Source organism: Eptatretus burgeri, chromosome 11 (genome assembly GCF_056783735.1).
Source record: "Eptatretus burgeri isolate ZD-2024b chromosome 11, Ebu_testis_v1, whole genome shotgun sequence".
In the NCBI taxonomy this organism is placed as follows: Eukaryota; Metazoa; Chordata; class Myxini; order Myxiniformes; family Myxinidae; genus Eptatretus; species Eptatretus burgeri.
In genome coordinates, this window is record NC_140971.1 from 25,720,174 (window position 1) to 25,735,906 (window position 15,733).

The 15,733-nt window shown below is 42.9% G+C and overlaps 1 protein-coding gene across 2 annotated transcripts in view; it reads left to right on the plus strand.

Annotated features, from left to right (window-relative positions):
- The window catches only part of MIDN (midnolin), a 51,692-nt gene that overhangs the window by 22,734 nt on the left and 13,225 nt on the right, over nucleotides 1–15,733 (plus strand). Inside the window, exons 4-5 of one of the 2 annotated variants that reach the window (XM_085845619.1) lie at nucleotides 12,504–12,815; nucleotides 13,835–13,934. In XM_085845619.1, coding sequence (XP_085701745.1) covers nucleotides 12,504–12,815; nucleotides 13,835–13,934 — 412 coding nt within the window. Of the gene's footprint in view, nucleotides 1–12,503; nucleotides 12,816–13,831; nucleotides 13,935–15,733 lie in introns of both variants that reach the window. The other variant, XM_085845618.1, reaches the window with a different exon arrangement.

The following is a 15,733-nucleotide window of genomic DNA, read 5'->3' on the forward strand; positions in this document are numbered from 1 at the left end:
ATTTTTTTTAATGGAATTTTATTATTATTATTAGGGTACCCAGTCAAATGGGACTGGGTAACCTATTGTTTTTCTTCTGTTTATTTATTATTATTTATTTATTTTTCTTCCGCCGACGATTTGCGGGTTCTTTCGTTTTAAAAATCATTTTCTCAGGAACGCAAAGTCCGATCGACATGAAATTTTCACCAGTGTGTATCTTTTTTGGTAGCATACTTAATTCATAATTATGGCATCATAGGTCACGTGGTACGGGCGCCATCTTGAAAAAACCGATAAACTTTGGACCTCTGTATCTCTGAAACGGTGCAATGGAAATTGTTTTCGCTTGATACATTTTACTAAGCTCCCGATGGGGAACACGGGTGATTTTTTGTGATGTCATCGGTGAAGCGGTATGCCGGTGAAAATTTGTCAAGTAGAACGCTGCATGGGAAAAATCTGAAATTTCTTGAGCGTCATCTACACATCAATTCACCGTAGAAAAAATTTATTGTGACATGGTTCGGCAGCCATTTTTTTTTTTTTTTTTTTAAATCTCCAGAACGGCTGGACAGATTGAGGTGACGCTTTACACACTCATTCCCCATGACATCCTTTTACAAGTTTGTTAATTTCTTATTGATAGGTCGCATAGTTTGGTGGCCATCTTGAATATACCCTAAAACCTTCAAACATCTCCAGAATGGCTGGTCAGTTCAAGGGGAAACTTCACAGGTCTATTCTGCACGCGTAGGGGATAAGTTTGTTAATGAATAATTGATAGGTCACATGGTTTGGCAGCCATGTTGGATTTAAGAAAAATATTAAATAATGTTTTCTCTGGAATTGCTTAATCTATCGAAGCGAAAATTTGTAACTGCCATTTTCCATCATGTCTGCATACATGGGGAAAATTATGACGTCACAAGTCACATGGTTTGGTGGCCATCTTGGATAGAAAAACGCACCTTCTCCGATTTACACAAAACTACACACACTTGTTCCAGTCCACGATTGAAAGCAGAATTTAAATTTATGATGTCATAGGTCACATGGTTCGTCAGCCATCTTGGATTGAAAATTAATAACTTTTTAAAATCTTCTTCCCCAGAACAGCTGCACAGATTGAGGCGAAACTTTACACACACTTTCTGCAAGACATCCTTTAACAAGTTTGTTAATTTCTAATTGATAGGTCACATGGTTTGGTGGCCATATTGAATTTACCCTAAAACCTTCAAACATCTTCTCCAGAACGGCAAGACAGATCAAGGGGAACTTCACAGGTCTATTTTGCACGTGTAGGGGATACAAGTTTGTTCATGAATATTTGATAGGTCACATGGTTTGGCAGCAATGTTGGATTTAAGAAAAATATTAAATAATGTTTTCTCTGGAACTGCTTAAGCTTTCTAAGCAAAAATTTGCAACTGCCATCTTCCATCAGGTCTGGATACATGGTAAAAAAATTATGACGTCATAAGTCAACATGGTTTGGTGGCATCTTGGATAGAAAAGCACACCTTATCCGATTTACACGAAACTTCACACACTTATTCCAGTCCACGATAGGAAGCAGAATTTAAATTTATGATGTCGTAGGTCACATTGGTCGTCAGCCATCTTGGATTGAAAATTAATATATTTTAAAAATCTTCTTCTCCAGAACGGCTAGACAGATCAAGGGGAACTTCACAGGTCTATTCTGCACGCGTAGGGGATACAAGTTTGTTAACAAATAATTGATAGGTCACATGGTTTGGCAGCCATGTTGGATTTAAATAAAATATTAAATGTTTTCTCTGGAACTGCTTAATCTATCGAAGCAAAAATTTGCAACTGCCATCTTTCATCACGTCTGCATAAAAATGGAAAAACGATGACGTCACAAGTCACATGGTTTGGCGGCCATCTTGGATAGAAAAACGCACCTCCAATTTACACGAAACTTCACACACTTGTTCCAGTCCACGATTGGAAGCAGAATTTAAATTTATGATGTCATAGGTCACATGGTTCGTCAGCCATCTTGGATTGAAGATGAATAAATTTTAAAAATCTTCTCCAGAACAACTGGACAGATTGAGGCGAAACTTTACACACTTTCCGCAAGACATCCTTTCACAAGTTTGTTAATTTCTAATTGTGAGGTCACATGGTTTGGTGGCCATATTGAATTTAACCTAAAACCTTCAAACATCTTCTCCAGAACGGCTGGACAGATCAAGGGGAAACTTCACAAACATATTGCACACGAACAGTGAATATAAGTTTGTTTATTTCTAATTGATAGGTCACATGGTTTGGCAGCCATGTTGGATTGAAGGATAAATATTAATTAATTTTTACTCTGGAACCGCTGCTTTTATATATGCGAAACTTCACAATTATAATTTAGCTGCCATGTGAAATGTGGGGTTAAAATTTCAACCAGATCAGCCACGTGATTTGGCAGCCAGAATTATTTAATTATTTCCCTAACTAACCCTAACAGAAGGCTCACTTGGCTGCACCTGAATGTGTTTGAGGGGACAGGAATAGCAATTCAATTGATACCGACAATGTCCCCAGGAAAAAGGGCTAACTGCAAACATAAGAGCTAGATTGAACACTTTGTGCTACCCGGTTCGTAACTCGTCAGTCCCTCGTTGTATCGAAGCAAGGCTGCATTTGTATCACTATTAAATAATGTTTTCTCTGCAACCACTTATCCTATCTAAGGGAAACTTTGCGACTATCATTTAAGTCTCACGTTGTATCAAAGGCGGACTTCTGGGTACCTGGTCATCACTGCCAGCAGTTATAAAGTGGCAGTTCTAGTTATTATTATTATTATTTATTTATATTTGGTATAATTTGGGTTTTTTTAATATTCAATTTTTCTCAAATACAGAGTTCACCTCTGCCTGCTCCCAATTGGAGGTTCGCCATGTCTTCTTTTGCTGATAATTGTATTTACTCTGCATTTGTGTCTTCTGTATTCTTTGTCTGCTTCTGCTGTTTCTCGCATTCTGACACACTGAAGAAGCTTCTCCGTGAGAGCTGTTGAGATTTGTTGCTGCTTTGTGTATCTATTAATCACACTCCAAATGTTTATACTTGATAACAGGAACCTGCTATGTTTGATAGCAGTACACAAGGTGGAGTTTTTATTTATTCATTCATTTAAACGTTTGGCTTGGCTTGTCTTGTCTTGTGTTGTCTTGTGAAAAAAAATTGCAGGTTTAAGCTCTGAATGTGCATTGGGTTTTTGAAGTTTTGCCATTTTAAAGGCAACCTCATGTGACTACATTTCTCTTTTTTTATTTTATTACATTGTCGAGGCTTGCATGAGACCTAACACACAACGCACAGCAAGGGGGGCATGAGACGAGAGGAGTGGGAGAAGGGAGGATAAAACAGTGGGGAACAGAGACATTAGGAGATCTGTGGAAGGGAGAGGGATGGAGCGAGGAACACGGGGTATACAAGATGGACGTTACAGGGACTTTCAGGAAGGAAAGCAGAGGAATTTGAAGGAGATGGGTTTGGGGTGGATTGACGGGGGTAGAAAAGATCGATGATTTGGATGGGGGGTGATAGGTGGTAGTGAACAGCTGTTTTGAAGACCTGGAGGGAAGAATGGGATTGAGAAAAGATCGATGATTTGGATGGGGGGTGATAGGTGGTAGTGAACAGCTGTTTTGAAGACCTGGAGGGAAGAATGGGATTGGACAGTGTGGGAGTTTATTCCAAAGGTGGGAAAAAAAGAGGAATGAAAGAGTGAAGGTGAGCAGTGATTCGTGATTTTGGTAGTTTTACCAGAAGGGGGTTATTGGCAGACCTTGAGTGCCCTGTGGAAATATGGTGGGGACAAATCGCAGAGAGAGCGGGGGGCGGGGGGGGCGAGACCGGAGAGGAGACGGTGGAAGACAGAAAGACCACCGACCTGCCTGCGGTGAGAGAGTGAGAGGCCCAAAGACTCAGCCTCATCGCGGGAGATGCCAATGATCCGAAATGCCTTGGTTTCCACAGCATGAAGCCGAGAGAGGTGGGAGGCAGGGGCATCAGCCCAGAGGGGAGAGCAGTACTCCATCATGTTGTGGACGAAAGCTTTGTATATGGTCAGAGGCTCAGGTTGGCCAAGGAAGGACTTTGCACGAAGGAGGAGTCCCAGTCGGCGACTGGCTTTGGAGGCCAGCTTGGAAATGTGGCTTTCTCAGGAAAGATCATGGCAGATAGTGAGACCCAGAAGCTTGAATGAAAGGACTTCTTCCAGAGGATTGTTGAGAAAGTAGATGGGGGAGTTGGGGCGGGGGGTTCTAGACGGTCCTTTCTGAGAGACATTGTGAGAATGTGAGATTTGTCAGGATTGTAAGACATGTTCCACGTGTTGGACCAGTTTGTGGTTTTATCCAGATCTGCAGAGAGCGAAGAAGCAATTTGGACGATGGTTTAATTTTTGATGATTAAAAATTGATGAAAAAAAAAAGTTGATTAAAAATTCTCTACACAATTTTGATGATTTAAGAATCTGCCAAGTTTTCAGGTTTACATCGACTTTTCTGTCCTTGCTGACAATGAATGCACCAATGAACACCAGAAGAGTGATTATTTTAAAATAAAATGAAATAACTTTTATTAATACGTCTTTGTGGGGGTGGGGGGGGGATCAACTACATTGGGGCATTGCAGATCAATTACAGACTCTGAGATGCTTAATTTTGGAATGGTCCAGCATCCAAATCCTGCTTTACCTTCCTCACAAATTAATCACCCCAGATGAGGACTGTGCTTCCCAACGCTCCACTGTTGTCAATCAAAACGGCCTAGCAATACCGTAAGTGGACCGTTAGCTATTGTCTAACCATAACGAAACAACGGGGTGGAACTCTCTGTCACTATTACACACTGTGGTCTAACCAATGGAAACAGATGACTGGGCAGTTTGGAAAGCAGTTCATTAAGGATTAGCAAAGGTATGAATTTATAAGGCAAACAGGGACACAAAAGAAAGCTCTCACCCCGAGTACGTAAACCCACTTGGTCAACTTGCCACAATTCATACACACACAGACCGCTCAATCATTCTGGGAGAAACGAGATAAGAAGGAGTGATAGACAGAGAAAGAGGTTAGGTTGAGGCATAGGGTCGGCCTCTCGCTCTCCTGACGCAGGATTGTAGGCTCACATTTGTCCCAATGCGAGAAAGAAAAGTAGGGTAGAGGATGTAGTGCGCAGTCTAGGGAGAGGTGCAGTTGAATGCCTGTCATGTTTTTTTTTTTAGGAAAGCGAGAGATGTGTGTCAGTAACCCAGCCCTAAAAGGGTTGAGAGGTTTTATTGTTGAGAGCTCTTGTGCATTCAAAGTGACCAAATTTGATGTAGGGAAAGCTAGCGATAAGTGTAAATCCATGCCTTTGGCCGGCACGTCCAGGAAAACACCGCTGCTTGGTCCGCTGGGCAACCCTCCACTGGGCAACCCTCCACTGCACCATGTTCACCAGCTCCAATCGCCTTCACAGGTTGTCTTTTCTCACCAACTCTCCAGATGTGCCAAGCTCTCAGCCCTTGAATTTGCTGGCATGTATGGTCCCTGGGAGAGGCTTGGTTTTGGGACTGAAGCAGCTTTAGCTTTGTGCATTGCTGCCTCCTTACTGCTCCTTGTCTTGCACTCATTGGATGAACCCAGTTCCTGCAATGGTGCCGGCGGCCAAGGCGGAGTACCGCTGCGCTATGATGTTCTTTGATTTGATTTGCAATCGCTACGTGGGTCCACACTACCTTATGATGTTCTTCGTTGGGTGGTTTTGTCATGTTGGTTTAGTAATGTTGAGTGTAAGGTTGAGTATTGCAAAGTGTGCATGGATGTGCTGCAGATAGGGAGAGAGTTCGGAAGTGAGAATTTGGATGGAGGAGAATCACAAAGGGGTTCGAATATTCTACACAAACACAATGCATTTCTCCTTTCCACTGATATGAGGGGAGAGGTAATTTATCTCGACAAAATACTACAGAAATAACTACACTGGGGAACCCTTATATGTTGGCATATGTCTACCTGGGGCGTCCGAAAACCATAACACGAAAACCATGATTTTAGTCCCTTACCTGGAGTGGCTTTATGCCTTGTTTGGGGTGATTTCCATAATAAAAAATAAGAATAACAGTGTAGAGACAACTGTTTATCAAACAAGATGTGATTCATGAATTAAAGTTTTATTTACAAAACTATAGTTCGCAAAGAGCTGTTGTATGGGTAATATTTGGTTGTGGAGCAAGTTGCTGTGTGCTTGCACTCTTTATATTGAGAGTTTGTTCAAAATTGGACCTTTTTATTATGACAGAGATCAAAAGCTTGTGGTACAGTTTGTAAATATATCGCATATGGGAGGTCATCGGGAAGCATGACTGTGCTTTAATGAGAATTACAAGGACATTAGTTAGACTGATCGGACAGATGAAGTATGTGATTTGAGCCCAGAATCACAGCCAACATCACAAGACGTGCTCAGATTGGAACATCAAACAAGCTAGCCCATTGTTGTAAAGGTTTGTGAGGTCCCCCCCCCCCCCAACAACATAATCCGACTCATTTCAATGTAACAAATACTAGTGTTGGTAAAGACCCGTGATTGACTGTGTGGACGGAGAACACAACGTTTTTTTAAAAAAAAAAAAACCTTTTTTTATTTTTTATTTTATTCCCCCCCCCCCAGACAGAAATTGAGGGAGTATCGGTAAACTCACATCCTCGTCCTGCCTCATAACCCTTGACATCTCGTCCCTCCCCTTGACTTCTGGCATTTCTTTGTCATCTCTTCCTTCCTTTATAATTTTCCTTGGACCTGCACTTTACTGTTACGTAAAGGTCATGACTCAGGGTCATGCTGGAAACGTCAGCTTCACATCTTGTTTCTCACAGTGACAAAGTTGATTTCACCCCTCTGTTGCCAGTTCTGCCTCCTGACCCTTGATGTCTAACCCTCCTCTGCCCCCACCTCCTCCCCCCCTCCCCATTTTACTTTTGCTCAAAGGTAATGCCCTGAAATGTAAGCTGAATCTGGTTTTTTGTTTTGTTTTCTTGTGCTGGTAAATTTGCACTTTATAAATTCTTGGGGAAATGAATTATTGTCCTGTTAATGTCTCTTGAAATGCTGCAGAATAAAAATAAATGAAAAGGTATTTCTGAGTTGTTCAAATCCCACTCGGCTGTTGAATTAATACTCGGTGGGGTTGATTCTGCCTGTCATCTTTCCGAGGTCGGCAAATTGAGTGCCAGCATGCTGGTATCCTGTGTCGGAGTGGTGACCCGTCCAGGATTGTGCCCAATAGCCAAGGAGACTGCTTAGGCAGCAGCAACGCTCTGCACAGAGTATGGTCCCGGTGGATGGATTTCTGAGTTGTTATTTTGGTCCACGTTAAAAGCTTGTGTTCAAAATTGGCAGCAAATTTTGAAACTGCTTTGCTTATATGGCCTGTTGAAATTGTAGCAAGGGAATTTTGTGAAGGATGATATGCATCACATAGTGGAGTATTGTGTAAAAGTGGTACGCATTGGAGGGCTGTGGATGCATTACCGCCATTGCAGTGCAAGACGATTACAAATTTCTTGTGTTCAAAAATAAAGTTTTTTGGAGTATCCCATTTGATAACTGTCGTATAAAGTACTCAAAGTGTGATTACATTTGCTTGCTTTTGCATTGTCACCACGACTATAAATTTTGTAATATTTTCTTCTTTTTTGTCCTTTTTAACGGCCACAATTATTACAACGTTCTTGTGGGGTTGCTTGGGGGGGGGGGAATTTGGCACCCGTCCTTCATGCACCTGCTCGCCAGGCCTAACGTTCAACTAATTGTGGCAGGAATTTGGAATTTGTTTATGGTGCCGGCGATAGCTCGCCTACTCTTCACCAAGGATACATTGGGTTGTTTAACATCCACCAACTAATGCCAGCAGACTGGGCACCCAGCTTAATGTCCATCCGAGGGATGGCACACACATTAATGAATTGCCCTGCTTGTGAAACACTGGGATGACAGTTTATAGCTGGGTCAGGATTCGAACCCAGACTAGACAGCTTCGAGGCGAGTGTGCATGCCTCTGAGGTCTCAGCCATCCTGCCAGCCCGAAACCTTGAATCATTTTATATCCAGATATTGGGGCTTGTGGAAGAGCAACAGGAAGGTGATTTGATGTTCTTGGATTCCCTGACTATTATACTGCGGAAATACATGAGTATATTGTGCTTTGACGAATCGCAAGAAAAAGCACTGGAACCCCATTGTGTTTGAGGAAGTTGAGTCCCCCAAGATCAATGGCAGTCTTTGTCCGATGTCAAGTCATGTGTAGTCTGCTGTCTGTCTACATGTGATCGCCTGACGAGTGTGTGATGGATCTTTTCTGTGGAAAATATGAACGTCAATGCATCGGGATGTTCTAAATCGGTGATTGTCAAACGACCTGAATGTTTCTAAAATACCGTTAGGCGAGTAGTATTATGGTTGTCGGTGGTAGGGCTCCAATAAAAGCTGTTGTGTACCAATCGCTCTCTGACAACATTGATGAAACGGTACATATCAGCCATTGAGGACGTGTGGCTGATGGATGCTACTGTAGGAGTGTATGACGTGCCCAGTCTCGTCGTATTGATATTCAGTTTTACATTTGTTGGTGCGAGTGAGAGTTAAACGTACGAGGTTTTATTTTGATGAAAATTTTAAAATTGTACTGCTTTCGATTGATGGTATTTTGCCACATGTTTGCATTGTGTGCCATCCATTAACGATGCCAATTATCCAAACGTTGGATTCTGTTCCTTTGGTTTTGGACAAAATTCCTCGTGTGTTTGACGTGCACTGCGATGATGCATCCATCACCTTTTGTAGCAGGACATTTCACAGGCGAATGCCACTTCTTCAGTTGCTCCGCAACATGGAGGTAATCTCGGACAAAGGCTGCCAGTGCCCCCGTGGAATCGAGCTGTCCAAAGCCAGTGGGGCGTGGGGAGAGGGGGCGGGATAAAACGGCAGGTGTCGAGTGCCTTGGCAGATGTATTTCCACGACTGGCAAAGACGTACTCGCCCCAAATGCTCCAGCCAATTAATGTCCATTGTGGCCGAGTGCTCGGCGTGTCCCATGGCCTGAGTGCACCTGGCTCGTGTGCCATGGCCTGAGTGCACCTGGCTCGTGTGCCATGCTGCTTATTACCAGCATCGGGTAAATAACTGGCAAGCGCTACTGACTTGGCGTAACGTGAAGACTTGATTTTGATTCTTGTGCTTTTTTTTTTTTTGATGTGCTGTACTGTTACCTTTTCGATGTGTTGAATATGCAGTTCTCGAAATGTTCTGAAATTACAGCACGAGGTTGGTGGTGAGGTGGGGAATGCTGATTTTAATGAGTTGTAATCCGTAGACGTTTATATATCAGACAAGGACTGGTAGAAGGAGTGGGGGGTGGGGGGGGTGGCATGACATCCATCCTTTTGAACTTTGCTGCAATGTGTATAATGTTATGCAAACAAAACCAGGAAGCATCCCCAAAATGCAAAGCCTGTCCACATCTGCTTGGTACTCAAACTAAACTTGATGAAAACAACAGCTAAAAATGTATATATTTGTATATTTTATTCGTTTGTGTTCGCCATATTCTCATAATGAAGGTTTGTTGAAGATTTGATGACGGAAGCTCAGGTAGTTTAAAAAACAAACTAACAAAAACGTTATGGCTTGAACAGACACTGGTGCTCAATGGTAAATAATATTTAAATAACTAAAGAAACACGGAACCAGGTTATTTCAATTTTTTGAAGCAGCCGTCTCGTGCTTGATGCACTGTCATTAGCGTTACGTACGGTTATCACTGTCATTATGTATCATTATCATTATTGCACTGCAGTTACCAAAGAAGCCCTGAACACTTTTGATTGTTTTTTCTGCCAAGAAATGGTGAAAATGGCCTGGACACGCAGATGCAGACGCACGCACTTGATTGTAAAACTCCGTCTCCCAGCTTTGTGGGGGGTCGGGGGTGGGACAGGGAATGGGCTAACGACTAGGAGTGCTTGCTCTGAGATGCACACGAACGTTTGAGCAATATCACGATTTTTATAATGGCTTCTCAACACACAACAGATACAAGCGTCATAGTTGTAAGGCTCTCACGGTCCTTTGCAACATGCAAGTCATTGGTTGATGTCTAACTTCAAGTCAACTTGAACCTCATTCACACAGAGCGATGATTCATCCATTCATCCATCCATCCATCCATTCCATCCTTTGGGACCATACTCTGTGCAGAGCGTTGGTGGTGCCTAAGCAGTCTCCTTGGCTGTTGGGCACAATCCTGGACAGATCACCACTCCGACACAGGATACCAGCAAGGTGGCACTCATTTTGCAAACCTCGGAGGAATGACAGGCAGCGTCAACCCCACCTGGTATTAATTCAACAGCCGAGTGGGATTTGAACTCGGCACCCTAGGATCCCAAGCACACCACCCTAACCATTAAGCCAACACCAGGCTATAGAGCGATGATGATGATTATTATTATTATTATTATTATTATTATTATTATAGCTATAACAAAAATAGGACCACCTGTCCTGAAGCTCACCTGGATCAGGAGCAACAGTCCCCTTCGACCCGTAAAAGTTCTTTTTTTATTTTTCTAAATGCCGTGAATAAACTTTGGTTTATCACAGGTGATGAAGGTTGTGGTCAAGTTTCATCAAAATTGTGTGTGTAGTTTTGGAGTCAAGAGCAAATAACTATTTTGGGGGGGGGGGGTCAAACAACTCCCTCCACACACACACACCACCGTAGACCCCCTTAATGAGTGCAGATTTTGATGCGGTCAATACATCTTCGTTAGGCATCAGATATGAATCTTGTGGCCAAGTTTCATCAAAATAGTGTTTACTTCAAGCAATAATGACTGAAGTGTTTACTGACTCACCGACTCGCTCACCTACAAACACTTCTCGATTGCATATGCTCACCTGACTAAAGTTCAGGTGAGCCAACAAGAACGGCACTCGGAAGAGCGCAACTTCCACGAGGCTGAACAGTTTACATTTTGTATCCCACTTGTAGACCGGATCTGCATCCGGACTTGTACCAAAATCGAATCTGCTTGTTCTTGTCACCTACCCAACTTGTCCACCAAGTTTTGTCATCACCTGTCAGCAATGTGCTTGAAATATCATGCTCTAGTTTTTGGCCCTATCTTTCACTGGTGACGAATCACTTGATTAATGAAAACATTGTCAAATCTGGACACGGATCTTTCATGATGTATTAACTAAATGGTCCTTAGTGTGTGCAGTCACTGTCCCCTCGGTTTTTAGATGTGCATTTTTTTTTGTATACCTTGTCGAGGCTCATGTGAGAGGTAACACACAACGCACAGCAAGGGGGGCATGAGACAAGAGGGGCGGGAGTCGGAAGGACAAAACTGTGGAACAGAGATATTAGGAGATCTGTGGAAGGGAGAGGGATGGGGCGGGGAACATGGGGGCTCCAAGATGAACTTTACAGGGACTTTCAGGAAGGAAAGCAGGGAATTTGAAGGAGGTGGGTTTGGGTGGATTATCGGGGGTAGAAAAGATCGAGGATTTGGATGGGGTGGTGATGGGGTGGATCGAGGTGGTGGTGAGGTGAACAGCTGTTTTGAAGTCTGTTTAATTTAAATTTAATTATTATTTCTGTGTCCTCATCCTTGCGGTTATTGATTAAATCCATAATTTTTACCACCGCTACCGAAGGTGAAGGTTATGTTTTCACCCCTCTCTGTCTGTTTGTTTGTTTTTATGTGCAGGATATCTCAAAAAAGCTGTGGACAGATCCGGATGAAATTTTGTGGACAGGTTCGGTGTGTGACAACGACAAACTGATTAGATTTTGGTGAAGATCCGGATCCGACTACTTGAATTTTTAAAGTGATTCTTCACTCTTGAGAGATAGGGCCAAAAGCGATTAGATAGCACAATATCTCAAAAATGTATTGGACCCGATATGTTCTCATGGATCAGGCATTACATGGCGGAGGTATGTGCTCTACCAAGTGCCGTTCTCGTTTTTTTATGTCATCACTGGCTTTTTGTTGTGGATTTGCTCTCCCACGTGGGTAAATTGCTATTGAACTGAACGTGCGCCGAGCTTCGGTCCTCACCCCGATGATTTCATTATTAACTTACAGTATGTGTGAGTAATAACACCTCCGCTCGGCATCCTGGGAGTTTAACTCAAGCAGATTTGGGTCACCCGTTAGGGAGACCTGACTCCGTTATGGTATACTACAAGCTAAAGCGTTGTTTTGTGCTGGTATGAAAATGCTTCTCAGTCTGATATAACATAAAAACAGATCAGGAAAATGTATAATTGTAGGTGTGTAACTGTTTAATGTCATGAAGACCAGAGTAAGAGCATTGTAATGCTCAAGTGTCAGAGCACATAGTTGGTGTGAACAGTGGTATGAGGTTGGATTGATTTGACAGATGCATCATGTTCATTTGCTGCATTCTCTGCCCTTTTTCAGGTGAACGACTTCTTGTCTGGGCGCTCCCCCCTTACCCTTGCACTTCGTGTCGGTGATCATATGATGTTCGTTCAACTCCAACTGTCCCCACAACCCCATACGGGCCTTCGTCGTCGCCACTCTAACCCCCAGCTCCCCCATCGTTCGTCTGCCTCAAGCACTGGCCTATCTGTTCCTAGCTCTGCAGCTCTTACGGCCTGTGGCCATACGGCCTGCCAACAGCGCGGGTCTGGAAAGAGCCCACAACGTGCTGGTTCACAGGCACCATCCTGGCCTACCTCCCAGAAGCCATGCCTCGGAGGGGTGGCACAAGTATGTCGCATTCTTCCTCATAACCTGTAAACCCTCATCCAATGTGGGGGTTAGGTTCCTGGAAAACGGCGCATTTGGGAAAACTGTGTTGCGAAAGCTTAAGACCTGTTGGGGTAAATGGGGATCGGAAAACGTGGCGATGGAACGTACCGGTACTTTTATTTTTTCATTAAAAACCTCAGAGGAACAATTTGTACCTGATATATAAATTTGTAGGGTGAGGGGTTAATTGATTGAGGCTGGGGGATCACGGGCGATCTAAACTTGCAGTTCCTCCTCCTCCTCCTACTGGCAATCACATGTTTGTGTAGGTTACACGCTTTCTCTCGTGTTACCACACCGCCAACCACCGAGCCCTTGTTCACTTGATCGTTGATCCACACACTCAATAACCTCTCAATCTTTTCAATGAGACGATTTATCTTCAGAACTTTCACACAAGCGTGGATCTTATCCTCACCGAACAAATGGTGCGTATGTTGGACTCGTTCACCTGCTATTCATGGCTGACCGACGTTGCACTCATCCCACCACACAACTTGTTTAAAATCTCAATTTTTCTCTGCTAATCTCATCACCTTGCATGATTTATTCACTGCACTACCACTTGGAGAGGCTTGACGTTTCGGTGCCACACTGTATTTAAAGGGTACAGCAGACTGCGGAATAACGTTCCGTTGAATAAATCTCCTGGGCTCGAGCTCACTCGATCATGGCTCACATCGCCACATTTAAATCCACGCAACTTCAGTTCTACGCGCGTTCGGAAAATAAGCGCCGCACTTATTCCCACGCGTATAAACAAATCAGCGTTATGAATACCCAAGTTGGACAAAGGTTTGCTGCATTCTAATGCACTTTTGTGCTTATAAATTATTTTATTTTTTTTTTGCTTCCCATTTGAAACTTCAATTTGTGCACTGTAAGATGACGATAAATGAGGAATGAAGCGTCTCTGCTCAGATACTAGATTGTGAAATATTTTCGTTTTTCTCTTACCTGTAACCCCTTTGTAGCAGGGTGTAGGATCGGGCTGTGGAGCTCGAACTCGTCGACCTGGTGCTGTTATCGAAAGCTTTGTGAGCCACGCGCCAGGTGTCTTCTCTGGAACATTTTCAGGTACGGAGTTTTAACAAGTGTGACATCTGCTGGTGTCTGCTTGCTCAAATCTGACTTTTTGGAGTCAGGTGGTGATGTGATAAAGAACAGTCATTTTGAGATGTGAGTGTGAGACCATGAAATGACATTCTTAAAAGCAACTTGTGTTTTTTCACCCTTTTTTTTTTTGTTTTTTTTTTCTTCCTATTTTTTACTTTGCATGGCACAGAATTGTGTGCATAGCATTGTTGAGTGCCATGAAAGACTTGCTGTTTTTAATTTATCTTTTTTTTTTTTTCTTCATTCGGGATGCTTGGAATTTCCCTCCACGACTTTTGAGACAAACTTCCATTCAGTCTTGCCATCAGCCATGATCCTTTCTTGGGCGGACCATATTTCCAAGATGGCCTCCAAAGCCAGCTGCCAACTGGGAATATTTTCTCCGACAAAGTCTTTCTTTGTTCAATCTGAACTTTTGACAACCTACAAGGCCTTCATTCGCAGCTTGGACTATTTCTCTCCCTTTTGGGCTGATTCTCCTGCCTCGCACCTTACCTTTCTTGATCAGTGGGATCTCCTGTGATGAAGCTGAATGTCTCGGCTGTTATTTTTGTATCACAGACAGGTTGGCCTCTGCATTCCACCACCTCCGTTTTGATATTGCTCCCTCTGCCCTCTCTGGGCTCTGTCCCTCCCACGTTTCTGCAGGGCAGATGCAGTCTGTCAGTAACCCTCTTCTTGTTAAACTCCCAAAATCCAGGATCACTGCTCACCTCCACTCATATGTTCCTCTTTCGTCTCACCTGTGGAACCAATTTCGCCATTCCGTTCAGTCCCATTCTATCCGCCAGGGCTTCAAGACAGTTGTTCACCACTATTTCAAGTCATCCCTCATCCATACTCCTCATATCCTCTTCCCAATGACCCCATTCCCAAGCACTTTTTCCAGGTTGTGAATCCCCGCCCTCGTTCATATCTTTTCGTTTATTAGTTGTCGATTGGTTTTGTTCCGTCTCTGTTCCATCCCCACCTTCCCCTTCCTCTTCTTGCTGTTTCATTAAATTCGTAGGCAGCTTGTTCACCCCCATGTGTCCTTCTCACCTCCCTTTGATCTCACTTTCATTCTCACGTCTACTCTGCTGTTCTTTCCCCATTTCCATTTTTAGCTCACCTGGTTGAAGAACAGAGAGCTATTGCGATACCCCCGGCGTGAGCGTGAAAATGTTAAATTTTTTGTATTACGGAAAAACTCGACGGATTTCAACGAAATTTGGTGGGGGGGTTAGGTATGGTCCAAGGATCATGCCATTAGATTTTGGACTTGTTCCCCCCCCCTCCAAAAAATTGTTAGAGAAAAAAAGTTTTTTTTTTTGCATTTCTACGTTTTAAGTGATTTCCAACCCCCCCCCCCAAAAAAAAATATTGTTAGAGAAATTTTTTTTTTGCATTTCTACATGTTTTAAGTGATTTCCAACCCCCCCAAAAAAAACAAATTTAGAGAAAAAAGTTTTGCAACTTTTTTTTTCAAAATTTCGATTTCTTTTTTTTTGCATTTCTACATGTTTTAAGTGATTTCCAACCCCTCCCCCCCCAAAAAAAAAATGTTGGAGAAAAGAACTATAACTGTCAGCACTGTTGACATCATATTTAATGAATAAGATATAAGGTTCACTTGAGTGACCCAGCAGTATTGGCGGCGGAGGTTTTGCACTCTCCCGAGTGCTCCCCCTCGAGTTTCCTTTCTAATGTTTTTATCTACCACACTATTTTTTATACGCCATATGTGTGTATATATATATATATATATATATATATATATA